At 37.2% G+C, this 19,899-nt stretch overlaps 1 protein-coding gene, 1 long non-coding RNA gene and 1 pseudogene across 25 annotated transcripts in view; all 3 read left to right on the forward strand.

Moving 5' to 3' along the window:
* LMO7 (LIM domain 7) overlaps positions 1-19,899 on the forward strand; it is a 181,765-nt gene that overhangs the window by 73,813 nt on the left and 88,053 nt on the right. For 18 of the 24 annotated variants that reach the window (XM_039886866.1, XM_039886879.1, XM_039886885.1 and 15 more), the window contains 2 exons: positions 617-686; positions 18,505-18,611. In XM_039886866.1, coding sequence (XP_039742800.1) covers positions 617-686; positions 18,505-18,611 — 177 coding nt within the window. Of the gene's footprint in view, positions 1-616; positions 687-17,899; positions 18,235-18,504; positions 18,612-19,899 lie in introns of those variants that run through there. The other 6 variants (XM_039886875.1, XM_039886878.1, XM_039886890.1 and 3 more) reach the window with 4 other exon arrangements.
* On the forward strand, positions 698-4,661 carry LOC120621515 (uncharacterized). Its single transcript, XR_005658179.1, has 2 exons — positions 698-1,351; positions 2,938-4,661. It is a non-coding gene; the product is annotated as an uncharacterized LOC120621515 (long non-coding RNA).
* LOC120622253 (uncharacterized) lies at positions 5,199-5,316 on the forward strand (annotated as a pseudogene).

Here is a 19,899-nt window from a genome sequence, read left to right on the forward strand (position 1 = left end):
CTTGTTCGACATTAGATTCTGAGGTAACTGTTAGTCTATTTTGGGGAGTTCTGGTACATTTAATTTTTCACCCAGTCATTTTGCTATGGTAACAAACCAATCAGTCATGGACTCAAATGAGTTACCAATAAAAATTAGTTGGCCATTAGAATGAGTTCCACTGTACCCTTTAATTCTGGCAAAATAATATGGTTTTGAAGCTACCTTTTAAAAAAAGGATCGATTTGAGAAACAAATCAATGACAATGTTTAATGGAAAAAGGTATTCTCAGGGCCAAGCACACTAAATTACCATAAAGAGTTTCTTAAACTGGCAACTTGAAACAATGAAATCTTACCTTTCTTTAAGAAATGGGAAACTAACTGTTTTTAAGGACATGGCTTTGAATGTGGAAGCGTGTCTATACAGGCCGCTCCCCGTGGTTGGCAGCGCTGTTCTTACTCTCCTCCTTGATGGGTTTTCTTGGTCGTTTACTTTCTGTTGGGCTGTGGGCTGTGAATAACATATTAGGGATGGAATAGTGGCATACATGATTTTTGAGAATATTGAAAAGAACACTAAAACTGATATTGGCAGTCTTGTAATTGCATATCTTATTTCTTTGTTTTCTTTCAGTTTGATTAATAAGCTTAAACCTGGTGTCATTAAGAAGATCAATAGACTGTCCACACCAATAGCAGGTTTGGTAAGTAATAAATTATCTTCAAAACTAGATTTCTTTGTTTTTGAAATGTAAAAAGATGGGCGTAGACAGGTTCTTTTTCATAGAAATTAGGTTTGGGTTTGTTTTGCTCAAGAAACGTATGTTTAGTGATGTCCTTTTCCTGCTTTTAGTTTTTCTCTCTGTGTACCTTCTGCTGGAAAGCTTTTATTTTATTGATTTTTTGTTTTGATTTTTGTGCCCTCAGACTTCATATATTCCCTTTCTTGGCTTAGTTCTTCTGCAGGTTCCATTTGTTTAGGATTACGTTCTTTTGAAGCTCAGCCTGCATACATCGTTTGCTAGCCGACCACAGTGAGGGAAACTGTTGATGTTCACCAGTTGTTATGTTTCTGATACTTCTTGCTTCTGCATTACCCTCACTCAGCACACAGATCTTGGAGTGTGTTTACAAAATACTAAAGACCTGCTTGTCCTTTTGCTTTATGTGATAGGTTTCCTACCAACATCCTGTCTGATATTGGGCAAGTCACTGGCTTCTTTGCCTCAGTTATATCAATAAAATGACTATAGATGATTCTCTAGATTTTTTCAGCCTTCAATTTGGAATTTTGCATGTGAAAAATACTCCACACTGTTGTTATATAAATACTCTGGTGTGTCAAGACACTGGAGAGACCAGTAATAAGGTGGGGCTGTGTCTTCGGAAATAAATAATTTATAATTAAGTACAAATGATGGATAATTTTCGAAATGTTAGCAATATCTGAGAGTCAAGGTTGATGATAGAAGTCAGTTAAAAAAGTTAATTTCACAAAACACTGAAGTTTAAGAGCTAATAATTAGAATCTAAAAAAATATCCTTTTTAAAATAGTTAAGCTGTGCTTATAATACATTCAGGAACCTTCTGTTTGGCCATCATGTGTAGGCAGATATTAAATATATGAAGAATTAAAGGTAGCAGTACCAAAATTTCTGGGTTTGCAGTTGTCATGATGATCTCATCAAAATTTTGACAGGAATGAGTTGGTTACAGTGTTTATTATTAGAAAATATCTGTCTAGCAACGTGAATATAGTGTAATATATGAATATAGTGTAGTAATAGAGCGAGTTGGACAGTATTAAGAAATAAAATTAAAGAAATTTGGTTTTTGAAATTTTTCTAGGAAGAGCATTCAGTTTAATAAACTAAATAGGCTTTGTATGAAAATAACTTTTAAGAAATAACTTCTGTGAAAATTAAAAATTTGAATTATATTGAAAGTACTCTCGATATTTTCAAATGGCTTGAGTTATTCTTAGATTATGCTTAGATTTTAAATAGTCATTTCTTGGATCCATTACATGCATTTTGAATGAAATTAGCCTTTGATCTCAAACACCCTGCTTATTTGGAATGCTTGAATTGTGGTGGTTTGTTGTTGTTGGCCACTAGAGTTTTCATTCAATCTTCTGATTCTGTGATGAGATGAAATCACAAATATACTGTATTTTTAAATCCAAAAATATCTCTAAATATTTCTGTATCAAGCATCAGAAATTCTAGCTGGTTTAGATTTTATCTCTAGACACTAAAATAAAATGTATTTCTGGAATATTAAATAGGATAATTTCCCAAACACAGGACAACGAGCATTTTCAGTTGACTGTGGGAGCATTAAGAGTGACCATAGCTGCAGAACTGGGCTAAGCCTAATAGGTTTGAAGTTATCATCATGCCTTATTTGACTCCTTCTTCTGATGCTTGTGTGTTAGGATGGTTATATCAAACCTCAAAAGCCTTAATTTCAAGTGCGAATTAGAGCTCTAGCATCTACTTGGTAGGGTTGTTAATGAATGGTAGAGGATGGAAATGGATGATAGTCTGACACACAGATGTTCAGTGAATGGTCTTTTGTAGTTCACTCATTCTTTTAGCAAATAACTGAGTGCCTACAGGGTCAATAATTTTTCCAGTTTATGGGGATATGTTGGAGGAACAAAGATGGATAAGGACCTTACCTACAAAGTGCTTTCATTCTAGCAGGGGAGCAGGGACCAGGTACATAAATTAACAAATGAACAAGAAAGCACCAGATAATAATGTGATGCAGAGAGTTATGGTAGATGGGGATCTTGTTGGACATCCATGAGCAGTTGTAGGGGTCTATGAAGATTGACCTCCAGGAGTTCCTTGAGGGAGTATGTCAGAAGCCTTAGATTTTGATACTTATAAAAGAAAGATGAAGAAGCTGAGGCAGACTTTTCATATTAGTAATTTTTGTGTTCACAGCGTATAATATAGAGACTGATCATGAGAAGACCAAAGATTTTTTGAATGAACAAATGAATGAACGAGATTTCCATTCTGAAAAATGATATGCTCTAGAATTAGATATTTGATGAGTAATGTTATAGGTAATGTTATAGGTTGAGTTGTGTCTGCATCCACGCCTGCCTCCTCCAAAACAGATGTATATTGAAGTCCTAAACTCCAGTACTTCAGAATGTGAACTTATTTGGGAATAAGGTTATTGTAGATGATGTAACTAGTTAAAATGAGGTCATACTTGAGTAGGGTGAGCTCCTAATCTAATATGACTGATGTTCTTATGAGAAGATGGCCCTGTGAAGACAGATACACACAGGAAGAATGCTATGTGACAACTGAGTTTTGAGTGATGTATCTACAAGCCAAGGGACACCAAAGATTGCCAGCAAACCACCAAGAAGAAAGGAGGAATTCCCCTACAGGTTTCATAGGGCATGGCTTTGTGGACATCTTGATTTTGGACTTCTTGCCTCCAGAACTGTGAGACAATAAACCTCTGTTGTTTTAAGCCACCAAGTTTGTGGTACTTTGTTATGGCAGCCCTGGGAAAGTAATATGGACAGGTAAATGTTTTAGTTAAATTTTGAAGAGATTGTCATGACAGCTGCAAACCCATATGCTTTTTAAAAGAACTTTTTTATTTTTAAATATAGATTCACAGGAATTTGGAAAAAAGAAAACAAAAAAACAAGAACAGTTCTGAGAGGTCCTCTGTGTCCTTCACCCATTTTCTCCAGATGGTAACATCTTGCATAAATATGGTACAATATTAAAACCAGGAAATTGACGTTGGTACATTCAAAGACCTTAATCAGAATTCACCAGTTTTACATGCAGTTAATGTTTTTTTAGTAACAGAGAGCAGAGATGCTTTCAAGCTAAGTGAGATGAGGAGTGTTTTAAGGAATTTTCCAGAGGACTTGCCCATTAATCCAGTGCTCAGCAGAAACATGGCAGCCACATTCCAAGTGATTACTTTCTTCCTGTTGGAAATGGTGTCTCTTAGTTGAGGTTCCCAAGAGAGGAATCTAAACAGATCAGGTGTCATGGGTCACTGACCAGCCTGTGCATGAATTCCTTGAGAAGAGAGTTGTCTTGGCCAAATGGGCTGTGGTCAGGGGTGTTGGTTCCCTTTGGCTAACTCAGTGCAGGTGTATGGGTTGAAGTGGGTTCTGTGAATGAGGTGTTTGTGGGGCAGATACGCTGAGTTAAATCAAATACATTAAGAATTACACAATTTCTGTGTACGAGTTTATTAAGCTGAGTGATTATAGTGCTCTGTGCCCTCTTATCCATTACTCCTTCTTATTTTATTTCCTTTAGCTATAACTTTTCTATTTCATGTCAGTGACCATGTATATTTACCTTTGAAGCCAAGACAGTGGATTTACCCTTTGCACATGGACTTGTGTGAAAAACATGGACTGTTCCCTGAGCAATGACGATACAGAAAGAAATGTTTACATAATTTAGGAATATATTGAATGCTCTTCTTGAACTATTCATAATTATATATTTTGGGTGGGGCGGGGGCGGGAAGGCAGTAACCATGTAACCAAAGAGATGTGGCTTTTCTCACTTGACTGAGTTTTATTTATTTTATAAAGAAATTGATTTCTTCTTATCTTTTCTTAACAAAGTTCTGTTCTTTACAAAGACATGCTAAAAAAAAAAAAAAAAAAAAATCTAACCCAGGAGTTTGAGTCTTCTAAAAACTTAGCTGCTGTTAAATGTGGGTATGTTCAGATCATTGAAACTCAAAATAAAAACTTTATTTGGGAATAAAAAAGTTCAACTCCAAAACAAAATCCTGAGAAACAGGCAAGATATTCTGATGGTGAAAAGAACCATTGAACCAGAATAGTGTTTACCATCTGATGTATTAGTGTGAGTGAAATACAATATGTGTAGAAAACATTGTGGAAGTTATTAACCCTAACTAAGACTATAGTCATCTTGGACCTTTGCTGGTTTATTTCTATTTAGCTAAAGCAAGGTTTCTTAACCTTGGCCCTAATGTCTATTGACCTTTTGGGCCAGATAATTTTTTGTTGGAGGTGTCTGTCCTGTGTATTATAGAATGTTTAGCAGCATCCCTGGCCTAGCACCGTGCCCCATCCCCCCACTCGGGACAGCTAAAAATATCTCCTGACATTGCCAATGACCCTTATGGGAAAAATCATTCCTGGTTGAGAACCACTGAGCTAAAGAATCAAGAAAGTGTCTACAGCCATGCCACCCTGAACAAGCCCGATTCCATCTGATCTTGGAAGCTAAGCAGGGTTGGGCCTGGTTAGTACTTGGATGGGAGACCACCAGGATAACCAGGTGCTGTAGGCGTAAAAAATAAAAAAAATAAGGGATCGTAAGCTGACAGGGTCCTTGCAATCTGTAAGGTCAACCAAGGGTTGCCTCGCCTAAAAAAATAAATAAAAAAGAATCAAGAAAGTAAACACTATCACTTTATAGGGCTAGTTTTCCAACTGACTATAGAGATTTTATTGATCTACTCATGCTTGCCATTTCAATTTCAATTTCAATTTCCCTTTGAAAAGCAGTGGTATTCCAGGAAACTTGGTTTGACCCATTCATTTGTGTGAATGTTTGTGTCTGTCAGGGGACTCAATAGAAAAATCCTCAGTATATCCACACTTGCATCAAAAATATGGGCTGGATTGGAACATCTTTACCCTAAAGGGTTACTCTTTCAGATTACTTTCAAGAATGGAATGTGTAAAGTTTTGACTGTAGAGGCTGAGAGGATTGTCTTCTCATTCAGGAATGCTGTAAAATTCTGGAGAATGCAGGAAATGCAAAGATACCAGCTAGCTTAAGCTGCTGGATGTGTCACTTTTTCTTGCCTTCATGTTGGCTACTTCAAGAAATAAGACAAGTTTTGGGATTCTTACTGCCGTTTCTCACAAGGTTGTTAGTGGTTAACGTTCTTGTACCTGTGTAAAATTACTTCTGACTCTTTCATCTTCACTCTCCTACATACTTGGGTGTCAGCAATCTAGTCTGTGTCAAGGTCACTGTTAAAACACCTAATTTGTTCCTTTCCAGCAGTAACAGAATATTGACTTGAGGAATTTAAATATTCTTATCCAGGTTTTATCATGTGCTTTTTAAAAACCCACTCTCAGGCGATGACTCTGTTTATCCCCTTTTCTTCCCCAGGGGTAGAGGAGCTGTGGGGGTTGGGAGAAGGGAGGTTTGTGAGACACTGAGCTTGTGAGCTCTTTCTACAAATAAAAACAAATTTAAAAAATAAAATATGAGAACTTAAGACAGTATTTTCAGGGAAAAAAGCCCATTTCTGTTTCCTCTGCTTTCCCATCCAAATTGAAGTAATATAAGTACGAATATAATTATTATTTTCATTCAAGGGTGGCACTTTTCTGGGTAGAAGGCAGGAATAAATTTTGTATGATTAAAGAGAAAATATGCAAGGAATAATAGAATGGAATATAAAATTGGGTTAGCCGCCAGTATCTGCATTGCTTGAAAGAGTGGAGACTGAAAGTTAAACCCAGTGTGGGCCTCAGAGGGAGTATCTCTCTACTTGGTAATAAGCAAGATATTTTTGTGAATATATTTGGATGTCGATGCGTACAAAACAGTGATAACAAGTGACAGAATGGGAAGATAGTCCGTGAAGCTAGTTTAGAATAACCATTTAATGGTAAGATTGATAGTGTTTATTTTCTGTTCTTGAATTTTATTGCTGATTTTGTAGATTCCCTTGAGGAGATTTTCCACCTAGCAAATCTGGGAGAGGTTTTCACAAAGCAGATTCTTTCCGATGTACTCATCCTGTCTCTTTGATTGCTTGGCCAATAAGAGCAGCATTCATACAGAGGTGATTTGGGCTGCCATGATCTCCATCTCCACATGGATAGGGGACAGCATTGACGTCACCTCCTCTCAATGAACTCTTATTTAGTTTTCATCTTCTCGGTTTCCTCACAGTTGATAAATAATGAAAGCTGGATGTGTCCATAAATTACTACGCTCTTTAATTTTTGTTTGTTTCTCACCTATCACTGTATTGGAACAATTTTATATATGTTGGATCAGGCGTTGGTGTTTATTGAGTTAAAAGATACATTTTTTTCTATTCTGTTTCCTAAGGGAGACAGTGAAGTTTAAATGATATCAATAAACTTGATTAAAACTGCTCAGTTGTCATCTCATTGTTAAAACTATGCTAAAGAAATATTTTTATTTCAAAGGGAAGCTAAACCACGGTTACAAGTTGTATAATTTAATTGTGCTTCAAACACTAAAATTTAAATTATTCTTATTTTATGAATTTGTCAATCACATTATTTTCTTTAAAAACCTCAATAACAAAAACAAAGATATAGGTGAGTACTATAGTTTTGCTGTTTTTAATGGCTAGTTTACACTTGTTTAAGAAATTATAGCATAAACTGTAAGCATTTACTAAAAATAAGGCCACTTTATGCATTGAAAACGACATTTTCCATGGTTGTGTTTTAATTTAAATATTTTTTTCTAACATATATTTTACTGGAATTTCTGTGGTCCACCATCTATGTTTTGAAATAGTTTGGGGTTATCTAATAATCAGGAGTCTGAGAAAAGAGACTGAATGGGGATGGTGTATTGGCTGTCTTCAAGGTAACAAATATTAGATATTAAATATCTAAATGCTTTAACATACCTCGACATAAATGGCATATAAATAAGTCAATAATAGTTGAGTTATTTATGAAGTATTTTTAGGCGATTTCTTCAAGAGTCTCCTTGCCTCCCTACTTCTCTCCAACTCCCAATTAAAGATAAGTATCACCAAAAGTGAAAGCTTAAAAACTTAGTGTCAGCTTTGAAGTTCTTTCCAATAGCCTCATAATGATGCAGCACTGTCAGTCAGGAAACTCCTGTTTTATTTCTAGCCATTATCTCTTAGTCACAGTTTAGGAGTACTTCCCTGGAGTTCCAGAACTTACTTGTTTTTAAATCTAAGTTGAACATTTATATGCCAACTTTCGGCCTTGAGGGCAATCTTTTTTTAAAACATAATGAATTCCAATTCTTAAAGCAACACTATAATTAACTTGTGGAAATAAAAAGCAGTGATTCAGAGCAGGATCATATCATACATGACAGTTTTATTCAGATACAAAAAAACTTGGCACATCTCTCTTTAGAAACCTTTTCTTATGTAGAAATTAGAAAGGGAAGAAATGAGATTAATAAAAAGTAGAACCCAGGTGTAAGACTGATATGAAGGCATTGGTCACTTGATGGGTTTTAGGCCCATGACTATCCCTCCCTTCCTGAAAATATTTATTGAACACTAACTATATGCCAGGTACTGTACTAGGAACTTGGGACACACTCACACATAAGGCAGAGAAAGTTCCTTCCTAATGGAGCACAGTCAATAAATCAATCATAAACTGTCAGGTGCCAATAATTACCATGAAGAATATATAATACTTTGCTGGTTACCAGTAATTCCTCTGGAAAAATAAAGTGAATGGGCAGAGAATGATTGAGTGCATGTATGAGAAGTATATCAGAGAAGGTGCTCAGGGACGTCTTATTTCTGGAGTTGACATTTGATTAGGGTGTGAATGAAGTAGGGGAGTGGGAGAATATAGGGGTGAGTAGGAGTTTTCCAGTCAGAAGGAAAAGAGGGGGGATCAAGGCAGGACCCACAAGGAAGACTACCAGTTTGGAACTGAGTGAGGTGAAGATGTAGGCCAATGAGGTTTTGTAAGGCTTCGTGGACTTTGGTGAGTAGATCACATTTTACTCCAAATATCGTGAGAAGCCACTGGGGGCTTTTGAGAGAAATTTAATTTCTTGTTAGAGATCATTCGTTGCCTGTGGTAGAGGTTGCACAAATTTGTGAATATATTAAAAACCACTGAATTGTACACTTTAAATGAGTAAATTGTATGGTATATAAATTATATCTCAAAAAAACTTAAAAATAGAAAAAGATCACCGGTTGGTGTGTGAATGGTAGTATGAAGGACATCAAGAAAAGAAGAAGCAGGAAAGCCAGTTCAAGAACAGTTTCAGTACTTGTGATGATTAATTTTGTGTGTCAACTTGACTGGACCACAGGGTATCTGGATATTTTGTCAAACATTACTCTGGATGTGTCTGTGAGGGTGTTTTTGGATGAGATTAACATTTGAATTGGTAGACTGAATAAAGCAGATTTCTCTCCCTAATGTAGTGGGCCTTATCTAATCAGTTAAAGGCTCGACTAGAAGAAAATGGCTGATTTTTCTGTGAATAAGAGGAAACTACTTCTGCCTGATTGAATGAGCTGGGACGATTGTCTTTTCCTGCCATCCCACTGGAACTGAAATATTGGCCCTTCTTGGCTCTCAAGCCTGCTGGCTTGTGATCTGAAACTCAGAGTATCTCATTGACTGTCCTGGTTCCCAGGCCTCTACACGTGGACTGGAACTGTACCATCAGCTCTCCTGAGTGTCCAGCTAGTAAGTGGGCTTATTGTGGGGCTTCTCAAACTTCATAATCACATAGACTTAGGAACAATGTTTTACAATTACAGTGAGGGAATCTTTGGATTTTCTTGACATAGAAATGACTAAAAAGTGAGTCAGTCTCATAAAGCAGGGAGTCCCTGGGGCTGGAAAAGCTTGAATAAGATCTGAGGATCGAGACACATCACATATAAAAGTGATTCTATGAAGGGTGGTGGGAGCAGCTGCACTGAAGGAACGTGAATTTTCAGTGAGCTCTCAAGTTTTACTGTGTAGTCTTCCTTCATTAAACATGCATTATTGCCTCATAAAATATGCCTGTTAGTGTCATTATGACATGTTTCTTTAAGCAATTACTTTTTTGTTTGGAACATAGAACATGAATAATTCGAGGACAGAACTTTTTTTCTTTTTTTCCTCACCCTCCACCTCTGGCCACCATCAATCTGTTATCAGACAGAACTTCTTAAGCATCTATTTCAGCATTTTTAAAAAAAGAGCAGGTAAGCTTTATAATTCATTTTTGATGTTAAGTTTGATTTGAATAATATGTGAGATCGTACATTATTTCATGCTGCAGTTTGACAAGGCTTGTTATTGCTTCTGTGTAGTTAATTGTGACCAGTTGATTAAGCATTTGAATAACTAGTCTTTTGCCGGAGCACTCAGCCCTCATTCTTTCGGTGTGCTGCTGCCCTAACTTGCCAGCTCTCAGTTCTACCTCTCTTGGTCTGGTTTTTGCTTCTGCTCTCCCAAGCAGTGCTGGAGAAAAATGAAATCACCAAGCTTTTAGCATAATTATCATGTGTAATCTCCTAGGTCCTTAGTGTCACTTGGCAATTTCTTTCAGGCATTCCTAGTTCATTTCTATTCCTATTTTCATTTGTGACAAAACTTTACTATGCTTCTTGTCAGTCCCTTTGCTATCAGCCAGCAAATAACCAAGCCTTTTTCTTCATGGAGAAATCAGGACCCAAGGAAAACGTAAAAAAACTCCCTAGCTGCATATTTTTCTCTCACAAATAACTACTGAAGTTGCATCTCTGAGAATTTACCTACATATTATAGTCATAAAATGTAGGTGTTGCTTCACAGCTTACATTTATTAGCTAAGCCATAAAATAGGATGAATTCTCCAAAATAATAAAAAAAAACTAGATGTCAGCTAATCGAAATTGTGATTAAATGGCTTTCTTAATGGAAGCTATAATTAAAATGCAAATTTGGATATATAGTAGTTACTCTGCTGCTTGAGAGTTGCTTTAAGATAATTTTGAATGATCACAATTAATGTGATCACAATTAGCATATCATAAGAATGGAATTCAAGTACTTTTGGTGATGGCCTAATGGTGAGCTCTGTAAGCCCCAGGTGATTCATGTTCACACTAAGGAGAAACAATGCTTTAAGTCATATTTGAAATATTTTTCTTATATTGTACTTTGCCAGAAAACTTACGTGTACAAAGACTCAGATTACCTGGAGGATCTTCTTAGAAGGTGGATTCTGATTCAGCAGGTTTGGGGTGGGGCTGGAGAGTCTGCATTTTTAACAGCTCTCACGTGATTCTGATGCTGATGGTGCGTGGACCACACGTTTAGTAGCAAGAGGCTAGGGCATCTGTCGACTGTGCATCACCATCACTTGAGTGGTGACTGCATGCTCCCTCTTGTAATTCTGATATGGCCAACTGGACCATTATTCTAAAGCATGGGTTTAGTTCGATTTCTCTGCGTCAAACAATGGTGACAATCTCTTGATTGCTGACACATGCCTGCTAACTTTTTGATGCTGTCAGTTCTAAAGGCAGAGGAAGGTAGGGAGTTTGGTGCCCTATTATAGATAGAAAAGGAACTGAGGTCACCAACTCTCTGATAAATTGATCTGTACTATCATGTGCTCCGGTTCAGGGCAGTTGTAAAATGTGCTCTCTTTTTGAATTGAAAAATCTTCAAGTAGGCATAGAACGTAGAACCTTACTAGGAATAACAGGCCAATGTGAGCACAGGAAGAGCATTTGGTCTGTTGATGGAGAGCACTTCCAAGTGATGTCATTCTGGAAGCTTCAGTTTAAGGTGTCACTGGCATGGCCTTCAGGTTACATCCCTGAGCACAGCTTCATTGTTTTTCAGAATTAGTTAGGATTTTAATCCTAAAGAACCTATTTTTGTATATTGATAGCTCTGGTCCTATACACTCAGGAAATTTTTGTGTAAGTGGGTCTAACTGGTTTGATCTTATGAACAGACAGTTCCTCATTCAATGTGATATTAAAGTGTCTTAATACAAAGTATTCCATCTGCATGTTGGAAGTCATCACACTTAAAATTTTATTAGTTAAGACACTTTTTTTTAAAGATCCTCCTAGTAAAAATGAAAGTGACTTTGGGGAGGGTAAGAGGCTGGGGTAGTGTAGCATACACTTTAATGAGGATTTAGTCTTTTATGTAACAAGATGATTCAGTGTAGAAGAGAAAAATGTAGACCATAATGCTATTTATATAAATTAGACTATATAAATAAATCGACACTTTAAAGGACATTTACATTTTTAAGCCCATTAGAGAATGCACCTTTTGCAATTTATGTAACATATTAGCCATTTTAAGGTGTAACGATTCAGTGGCATTTAGTACATTCACAATGCTCCATCACCAAACATTTCCATCACTCCCAAGTAAAGCCTCTTACCTGTTAAGTGGTTTCTCCGCATTTTATCCTACCTCTCAAGCTGGGAAACAACCAATCTGCATTTTTGTCTTTATGGATTTACCTATTGTGGATATCTCATGTAAATGAAGTATGTGACCTTTTGTGTTTAGCTTCTTTTACTTAGTATATTGTTTTGGAGGTTTGTCTATGCTGTAGCATGTATCATTACTACATTCTTTTTTATGGCTGAGTAATATTCCATTGTATGTATATATCACAGTTTACCTGTTAAAGGACATCTTAGCCGTTTTTACCTTTTAACTGTTTTGAATAGTCCTGTCAGTAAGCATGGACAAGCATACCTCGTGTGTTTATCATATGTTCATTACCAGACTACTTCAATAAAGTGAATATCAAAATAAAGCAAGTTGTAGTCTCTGCTGGTAGAGGGTTTTGCCTTCAATTTGTAAAAAATGTGACATCTGTGAAGTACAATAAAGCTAAGTGCAATAAAACAAGGTGTGCCTATACATGTACTTGTTTGAACATCTCTGATTCTTTAGGGTATGTACTTAGAAAGAAGGCATTATTTAATGGAGAAGAATGGGAGTGAGTGAGGTATAGGATGAGGAAAAAAGTAGTAAAATAAAAAAAATGAGGGAGCCCTTATATTCGCTGGTTAGAACTTGTTAAAATATGATTAGTTCAACTCTGGGCCCCTGACACTCTCCGCAACTACTTGCATTCCTAATAAAAGAGCAAGGAAAACTGCCTAGATGACATGGGAACTTGTCACGGCATAAGTGCTTTTGGAAGAATGGGGTGAAAGGCTCTGATAGGGTAAGAGTTACCAAAGACCTATGTTACTTCTGAGTCTAGTATTGGAATATTCGTATTGGCCTCATGTTCTCCTCATAACTCTCTTTTTGAGATTGATAATGGAGTTAGGAGTTAAGACTCCATAGAAATGTATAATTGTGTGCATGTTTAAAACTGGGAAATTCTGGGAGGAAGTAGAACATTTGGGGCCAGGAAAACGGGAGTGAGAACTGCTCTCCCCACTTTGTCTCCTTTCGGAAATGGAACATCCTAACCCTGGGAGGTAGTAGCTTTGGAAGAAAGGAAACTTGAGTAGGAGATAAGACTATTTGGGTAACAGTGAGAAGGAAGGCTTTTGGATTTGGGATGATCCTTGCTCTATAGTAAATGGCTAATCATCAGTGTCACTCATTTACTCCTTATCCCCCTGGAATTTATGTTCGCTAAGATTCCTCCATTAGATTGTCAAATTCTTGGGCAGTTTTCTTTCATTCTTGCCTCGTTGGAGCTCTTTGTAGCATCTGATTCTCCCTTCTTAAAACTCTCTCTTCCCTTGCTTTTCACAATGCTATTCACTTCTTTTCCTCTGATTTCTCTGATTGCTAGACTTTTCTTTTTCTTTCTTGACTCCTATTGTTTAAACTGCCTCTTAAATATTGGTGTCTGATTGTGAATCCTTCTCTAGCTTTGATTTTCCTAAGAGGGCTCATCCGCATCCTTAATTTCAGCTACTACCAACATGTGCTTGATTTCCCAAACCAAATTTTAAGATCAGATATTATTCATGGGCTCTAAACCCAATGTACTATTAGCTGGACACCTTAATGTGGATAGCTGAAACTTAATATCTCTAAAACAGTTTATTTTTCTACTCCAAGTTAATGACTGTTCTGTATTCTGTGGTGTGTAGGTATTGAAGCCAGCTTCTACCATGGTATCAATGATTTTTACATGATATTTATTCCCTTGTTATTAGTAAATTATATCTAATAAACTAGGTGGTCCAAAAAGATTTCTAGGTGGAGTGTTCAAGTGCTTCCTGGCTTCCTCTTGCTGATTATAGTAAAATGTGAGAGAGTGGAGGATAGAATGGTAAACATGAAGGGCACAGGAATTGCTGATTTTGAAAATTATCAGCCTCCTTGGTCAGTAAATTGTGCTGTAATTGAAAAATGGCTTTCCGGTAAAGATCAAATTCAGAGCAGTGCCAGGAAAAATGTGTTTAAAGATTGAAGCTTAGGGTGTGGCTGTAAAATTCTTTTAGAGATCTTAGAAGAATCTGAAGTGGTGCCTTGGAAGTTTGTCTAGTCAAGCAACAGGGCTTTTAAGAAGCTTATGGGTGGTGTCCGTCATATCTCCACAGCCAAAGTAGAAGGAGAAGGCTTCTTTGAAGGATTTGTGTGTGGCTTTTTTTTTTTTAATCTAATGGAATGAAGTCCAATACGATTCACAGAAGACTTGAGTATATTTGAGAGAATTTTATTTGCAGAAACATTGTAAATTTAGACTGAAAGAGACAGAGGGCTACAAAACCAAGAGACCTTTAGCTCCCCAAATTTCTATGGGGAAGAAGCAGACTGAGAAAAGTTGACATTGCTGCAAACACAGGCTGCTTTTCAAAGGAAATAGAAAAGCAATTTTTAAGGTGAACCAAGAGTCCAGAGGGTAAAGCAAAATCATGAGAAGTCTTCCCTGGCCTCCAATGCTAATGAATGGCTTGCCAATCTATGCCTTTCAGGATTTCAGAATTTCTGTGGCCCAGTGATTCCTGTGGCATTTATTTGTAACTCCACATTTTGAACTGGAGTGTCTCTAGGAGTCAGCCTACACCTGTCCTGCCACTGTATGTTGGATGTGTAGAGGGCAGGTAACTTGTCTTTTTAGTTCACTGGCATTCAAATCAAGAGGAACTGTGCTCAAGGGCCATACTTAGGAAACTAGACCCGAAGCACCTCACGTACACCTGGATCTAACTTAGATGGTGAGATTTCAGACTGTGAGCTCACCTTATAAAGGAATGAGAATTTTCTGTGCCTTAGGAAGGGTTAGTATATTTTGCACGTAGGCAGAACATGAATTATTGGGGCCAGGAAATGAATATGGTCCCCAGTCCCCAAGATGGTCCCCAATAATCATCACCTCCTGCTACTTATGTTCTTGTGGAGTCCTGCTCATGCTGAACAGGGCTGACCTATGCAACTGGCAGGATACTGAGGAAATGATGGAGTGTGACTTCAAAAGCTGGGTCGTAAGACAGTGCAGCTTCCATCGTGCTTTCTCTCATATCATTTGCTCTGTCAAGTAGCCTTATGAAGATGTCTGTTTTGCAAAGGACAGAGGCTTCCTGCCAATAGCCAGCCCTGATTTGCCGGCCATGTAAGTGAGCCACTCCTTGGAAGCCTTCGGAGGACTGCAGCCCCCCACCCCCTTTCCCACCACCATATCCTCCACAACCTGAGAGATCCCCAAGCTCGAACCATCCCACGTAGGCTACCTGCAAATTCTTGGCCTTCAGAAACTGTGTGAAATCATAAATGTCTATTTTTTTAAGCTGCTAAGTTTTGGGATAACTGGCTATGCAGCAGTCGATAACCAGTAGAGGTACTACAGTGGACTAATAAATCTGGGAATCTTTGTGAATTTATGTGGCTTCCTCATCTTGTCTCAGTTGTTAACAACTACTGTTCCTGACTCATTAGTCTCTCTTTAATTTACTCTTGTCTCCTCCACGCTCTCATAATTGATTCAAGGGGTGGAGAAGGGATTGGAGAGAATATAAAAATCTGTCATCCTGCTTTTTCTGTTTATATAGTGAATGTTTTTACTCATAGTCATAGAACAACACACCTACAAGGAACTATTGCAGATATTTAGGGATCATCTTTTTTGTGTGTTTATTTTCGAGAAGCCACTCTTGGTCCTCAGAGTAGGAACTGCAGATGTTTAGAGCAGGCTTTTGACTTGAAGCATTTTATGTAAGTTGGGCTATGAAATATTTGTGTGAAGGGTTAGGCTAGGAGGGGCTGGGCTTCCCTGTCCTTGTGGAGAGAAGTGTGTGCCCTTGATAATGGGTTACAGATCCACAAACTAATCACAAATGAGGAAAATGGGACCGGAAAGGTTAACTATTGTTTCCAAAACCACACAGTTGGTTAGTAGCAGAGCTCACCTGGAGTCCTGGCTACCTGTTCAATGAGATAAGATTTGTTTCAGGTTTGTCCTTTGTTTTTACTTTTACTTATCTTTGCTAGTTTTAAGTGAAAATGATTCTATTAAACAAGGACTAAATGTTTTCCTTTTAATATGTTGAGCTGGGTGTGGCTTCATGATGTTTCACCAGACATGAAAATTTTATAATTCCATATGTCCCCTTAGGCATTTCTCTGCCTAGGTCCTTTGAAATTGCATAAAATAAATTACCAGTGGGCTCAAGTCCAGTAAACATGATTTAGGTTACAATTTTGATCTTAGTACAACCTGTTCCTGCACAGGCCACTGTTTCTTTGTATATGAAGTTTGTCTGTTTTAAACTTGAGCATCATTTAACTGTTTAAAAGATTCTGCTTTTTAATATAAAGGCTTTATTTAAAACTAGAATTTATTCATATTAAATGTATTTTTTTTTCTTTTTCTCCAATGAAATGTAGTCACTTTATATTTTAAGTGGTTTCTTTCTAAATATTTTGGATGGGTTTTGAGGCATGTGTGGCTTTATCTATCCTTATCAATCTGTACATATTCATCAACTGAATGAATGCTATTATGTTTTTATAAAATATGTGAAGAATTATTTTGGCTATCTATTCAATAGTTTTAGTTTAACTTTGTTTTAATGTTTTATAACATTTTAAACATTCAGAACCAAAATGAATTTGTGTGAAGACTTCCTGTGGATTCTTTTTCCTTTTCGGGTGTTATTATACTCTATAGGATTTGGGGTACTGGTACACCAAAACATTTACTCTTGTCTGTGAGCTAGTTTTAGAATATTAATTTGAATTATTTGGTAATTACAAGTAATATTGTTTTTAAAAATTATGTGATCTTACCAGCAAAATGATCACTTTGTTCTCCCTAGAATTTTGCCAATATATTGTCCCTTTAATTCCACATAAAATTATATTAAACATCTTTCACTGAGCTGTTCAACTTTTTGATTTATAAGTTCCTTTAATCTTTGACCTCTTACTCAAAATGAATCATGGATTTCAGCTACTTACCTCACGCTGCTTTTTATTGATAGTACACTAGAACAACCTCTCACCTCTATAGCTTTTTTTTTAAATGTCCCTGAGTTTCCTAGCAATCAGTATTGCTTTTCTCTTGCAATACATTTGTTTCCCCTCTTCCTAAATCCCCTCACTCTCTAGGAATCCAAACTGTTGAATTTATTCTATTTATCTTTCTCTTTTTATCATTTTTCTCCCACTTTGCCATACCATCCTGCCTTTTCTCGTGGGGATGAGCTTCTCAGTGTGGGAAAACAGTAAGTTTTTTCTCCAGGTAGAAAATTATCTTCTGGTCCCTCACAGCCAGCTGTTAGGAAGGAGGTGAGGTTTCGGGGAGGCTCTGAGGCTCCCACTCCAGATGTGTTGCCAGCATGTCTAAGTGGACAGACTTGTGCTGGGAGGCCACTCTCTTGCCTGAAAACCCTAATGAAATGAGGGTAAGGAGTCCACATGGGATCATCACAAGCTCAACCTTATAAAGGGTTTTAAGAGAAGTAAAGGTGGAAGCTCAAGCTAATTCTCACCGAATGTGTGTCTCGGAAATGCACTTGGCTGTAAAATAGAATATATTGTAATCAGTGTCTGTGTAGCAGTTCACATGACTGAAAAGCATTGGTTTGTGAATGGATGATTTGGGTTTTGAAATTAGATATGAGGACAGCCTAGATTTTCATTTCTTTGGAAGCAGTCCCTGAGGCAGGTGCAGGGCGTGAGTAACGCGCCACACCTGAACTGTGATTTAGCCAATGAACACTAGGCTTCCCCTGGGTCCTGTAGTACGGTTTCCCTGTCTGTCAGGAGCTGGCTCAGCAACCAAACCCAGATTCCAGGTGTGGTATTCCACAGGCTTTCTGTAATTTGTAATCATAGAAACAGAATGTTCCTCCTCTTATTTCCTCCCTGCCAACAGTTTCTGGGTGGGTGAATGTCAGTAGCTGGAGTTATTTTTAAAGAGAAGAGGTGAGGCTTGTCGTGCAAAGCTGGGAAGAGGGCGTTTGTTTGCAGAGCAGAGCTGACATCAAAGTGTAGATTACTGCTCAGTGGCTAGGCACTTGTCCTCTAACAGGTAATGTTTAACGTGCCAGTCACAAAGATCACAGAAATGGTGTATGGTCGGGCATACGATAGCACCACCGTTTATGTTCTGGAAGACTGAAAGCCTACACATGCCCATGTATTTTTTTTTTTTTTAAATACATGATTTCGTCGGTCTTGCTGCCTCCTTTTTTGCTTGCTGTAATTGGACTTTGAAGCTTGGAAGTTATATCATAAAATTTTGTGACCTTTGTCTGAGAGAGAGCTCGGCTAAGCAGTCACTTTCCACTTCTTTTCACAGGATAATATAAACGTTTTTTTGAAAGCTTGTGAACAGATTGGATTGAAGGAAGCCCAGCTTTTTCATCCTGGAGATCTACAGGATTTATCAAATCGAGTCACTGTCAAGTAAGTTTCACTGGCTTGTTACATATTTTTTAAACTTAGGGCTTGTAGCTTCAGAGAAAAGAATTCCCGAGAGTTCATGGTTACTGAAAAATCACTCCTCTCTCTGTCTTCCTCTGTTCTCATTTCAAAACAGACTATTTAAAAAATAGCTTAGGGACTGTGACTATGAAGCTGTCTGTAACCGATGACAAGTCAGGGTCTTATTTTAAATCCCCATACTAACTGAAATGGTAATTTATATTTTAATGCTTGTCCAACACAGTCATGTTTGGTTGCTAATGGTGAGGGTAGTCATCGTACTTATAAAAGCTAATTTAGAAGTCGTATTAGCGTTTACAGAGTAAAAATAATTATTTAAAAATAGTTTTTATATCTTTGGAATTAAGACGTAATTGCTAACATTAAAATGAAAATGGGACACTGATGAGACTTTCTAATTATTTGGAAGGCAGCAGTACCTAAGACCAACGGGTAAAACTAATGACCTTGTCTATTGTGGCCGATTTTAAAAAACAAAACTGTTTTTCACTATTTTAATAGTATGGACGAGAAAGTGAAAATGGAGGGTGGTAAAAACATGTGCACAGGTGTTGCTGTTGGGTTTTAGATGGAAAATGGTGTTCATATGTGACTGATTTCAGGAAATCTGGTTTTAAGCTCTTGTGAGATTCCCCCTCACCCCCTATAAATCTAATTTGCTTTCAGTGACTCAGAATAAACTCATGTTACTAGGTAAATGTGACAGGAAAATGACTTAATTTTGCAATAATGACTACCTCCTTATATAATGGCTCTTAAACCTATTTTTCCCCCCCAAGGAAGAAAATGGAATAAAATATTTATCTATAGAAATAATATAAATGGAAAAATTAGTTTCTACAAATTCAGACAGAGATTTAGTTTATGGCTTCAGAGATTTATCGTAATAGCTCCAAGTTATGTAAAAACTGAGTGTAAAAATTTAAATATGGCCAGTGTTTTTTTCTAAAGAAAAATAACCCTATAGATACATATGTTTTATAGTACACATTCTCTTTCAGCAGTATAACCTAAAATCTTAGGTAGGGCTTTAATCTTTTAATCATTTAAAAGCCTAACAGTACATATTTTTAAATGAACAAGCCATTTTGAACCTGTGTGCTAGTTCTGTTGAATAAGCATTTCTAAACTATAGAGCAGTGATGTGTGCATGGCAAGGATGCATCTGGCTGTATTTCTCATTACTCGAAATAGTTGAGAGAGCCTAAGTTTCAGCGTCAGAATGGCGTGTTTACTTCCGCACAATGAG

This window comes from Pteropus medius, unplaced genomic scaffold (assembly GCF_902729225.1).
Source record: "Pteropus medius unplaced genomic scaffold, Ma_sr-lr_union100, whole genome shotgun sequence".
NCBI lineage: Eukaryota > Metazoa > Chordata > Mammalia > Chiroptera > Pteropodidae > Pteropus > Pteropus medius.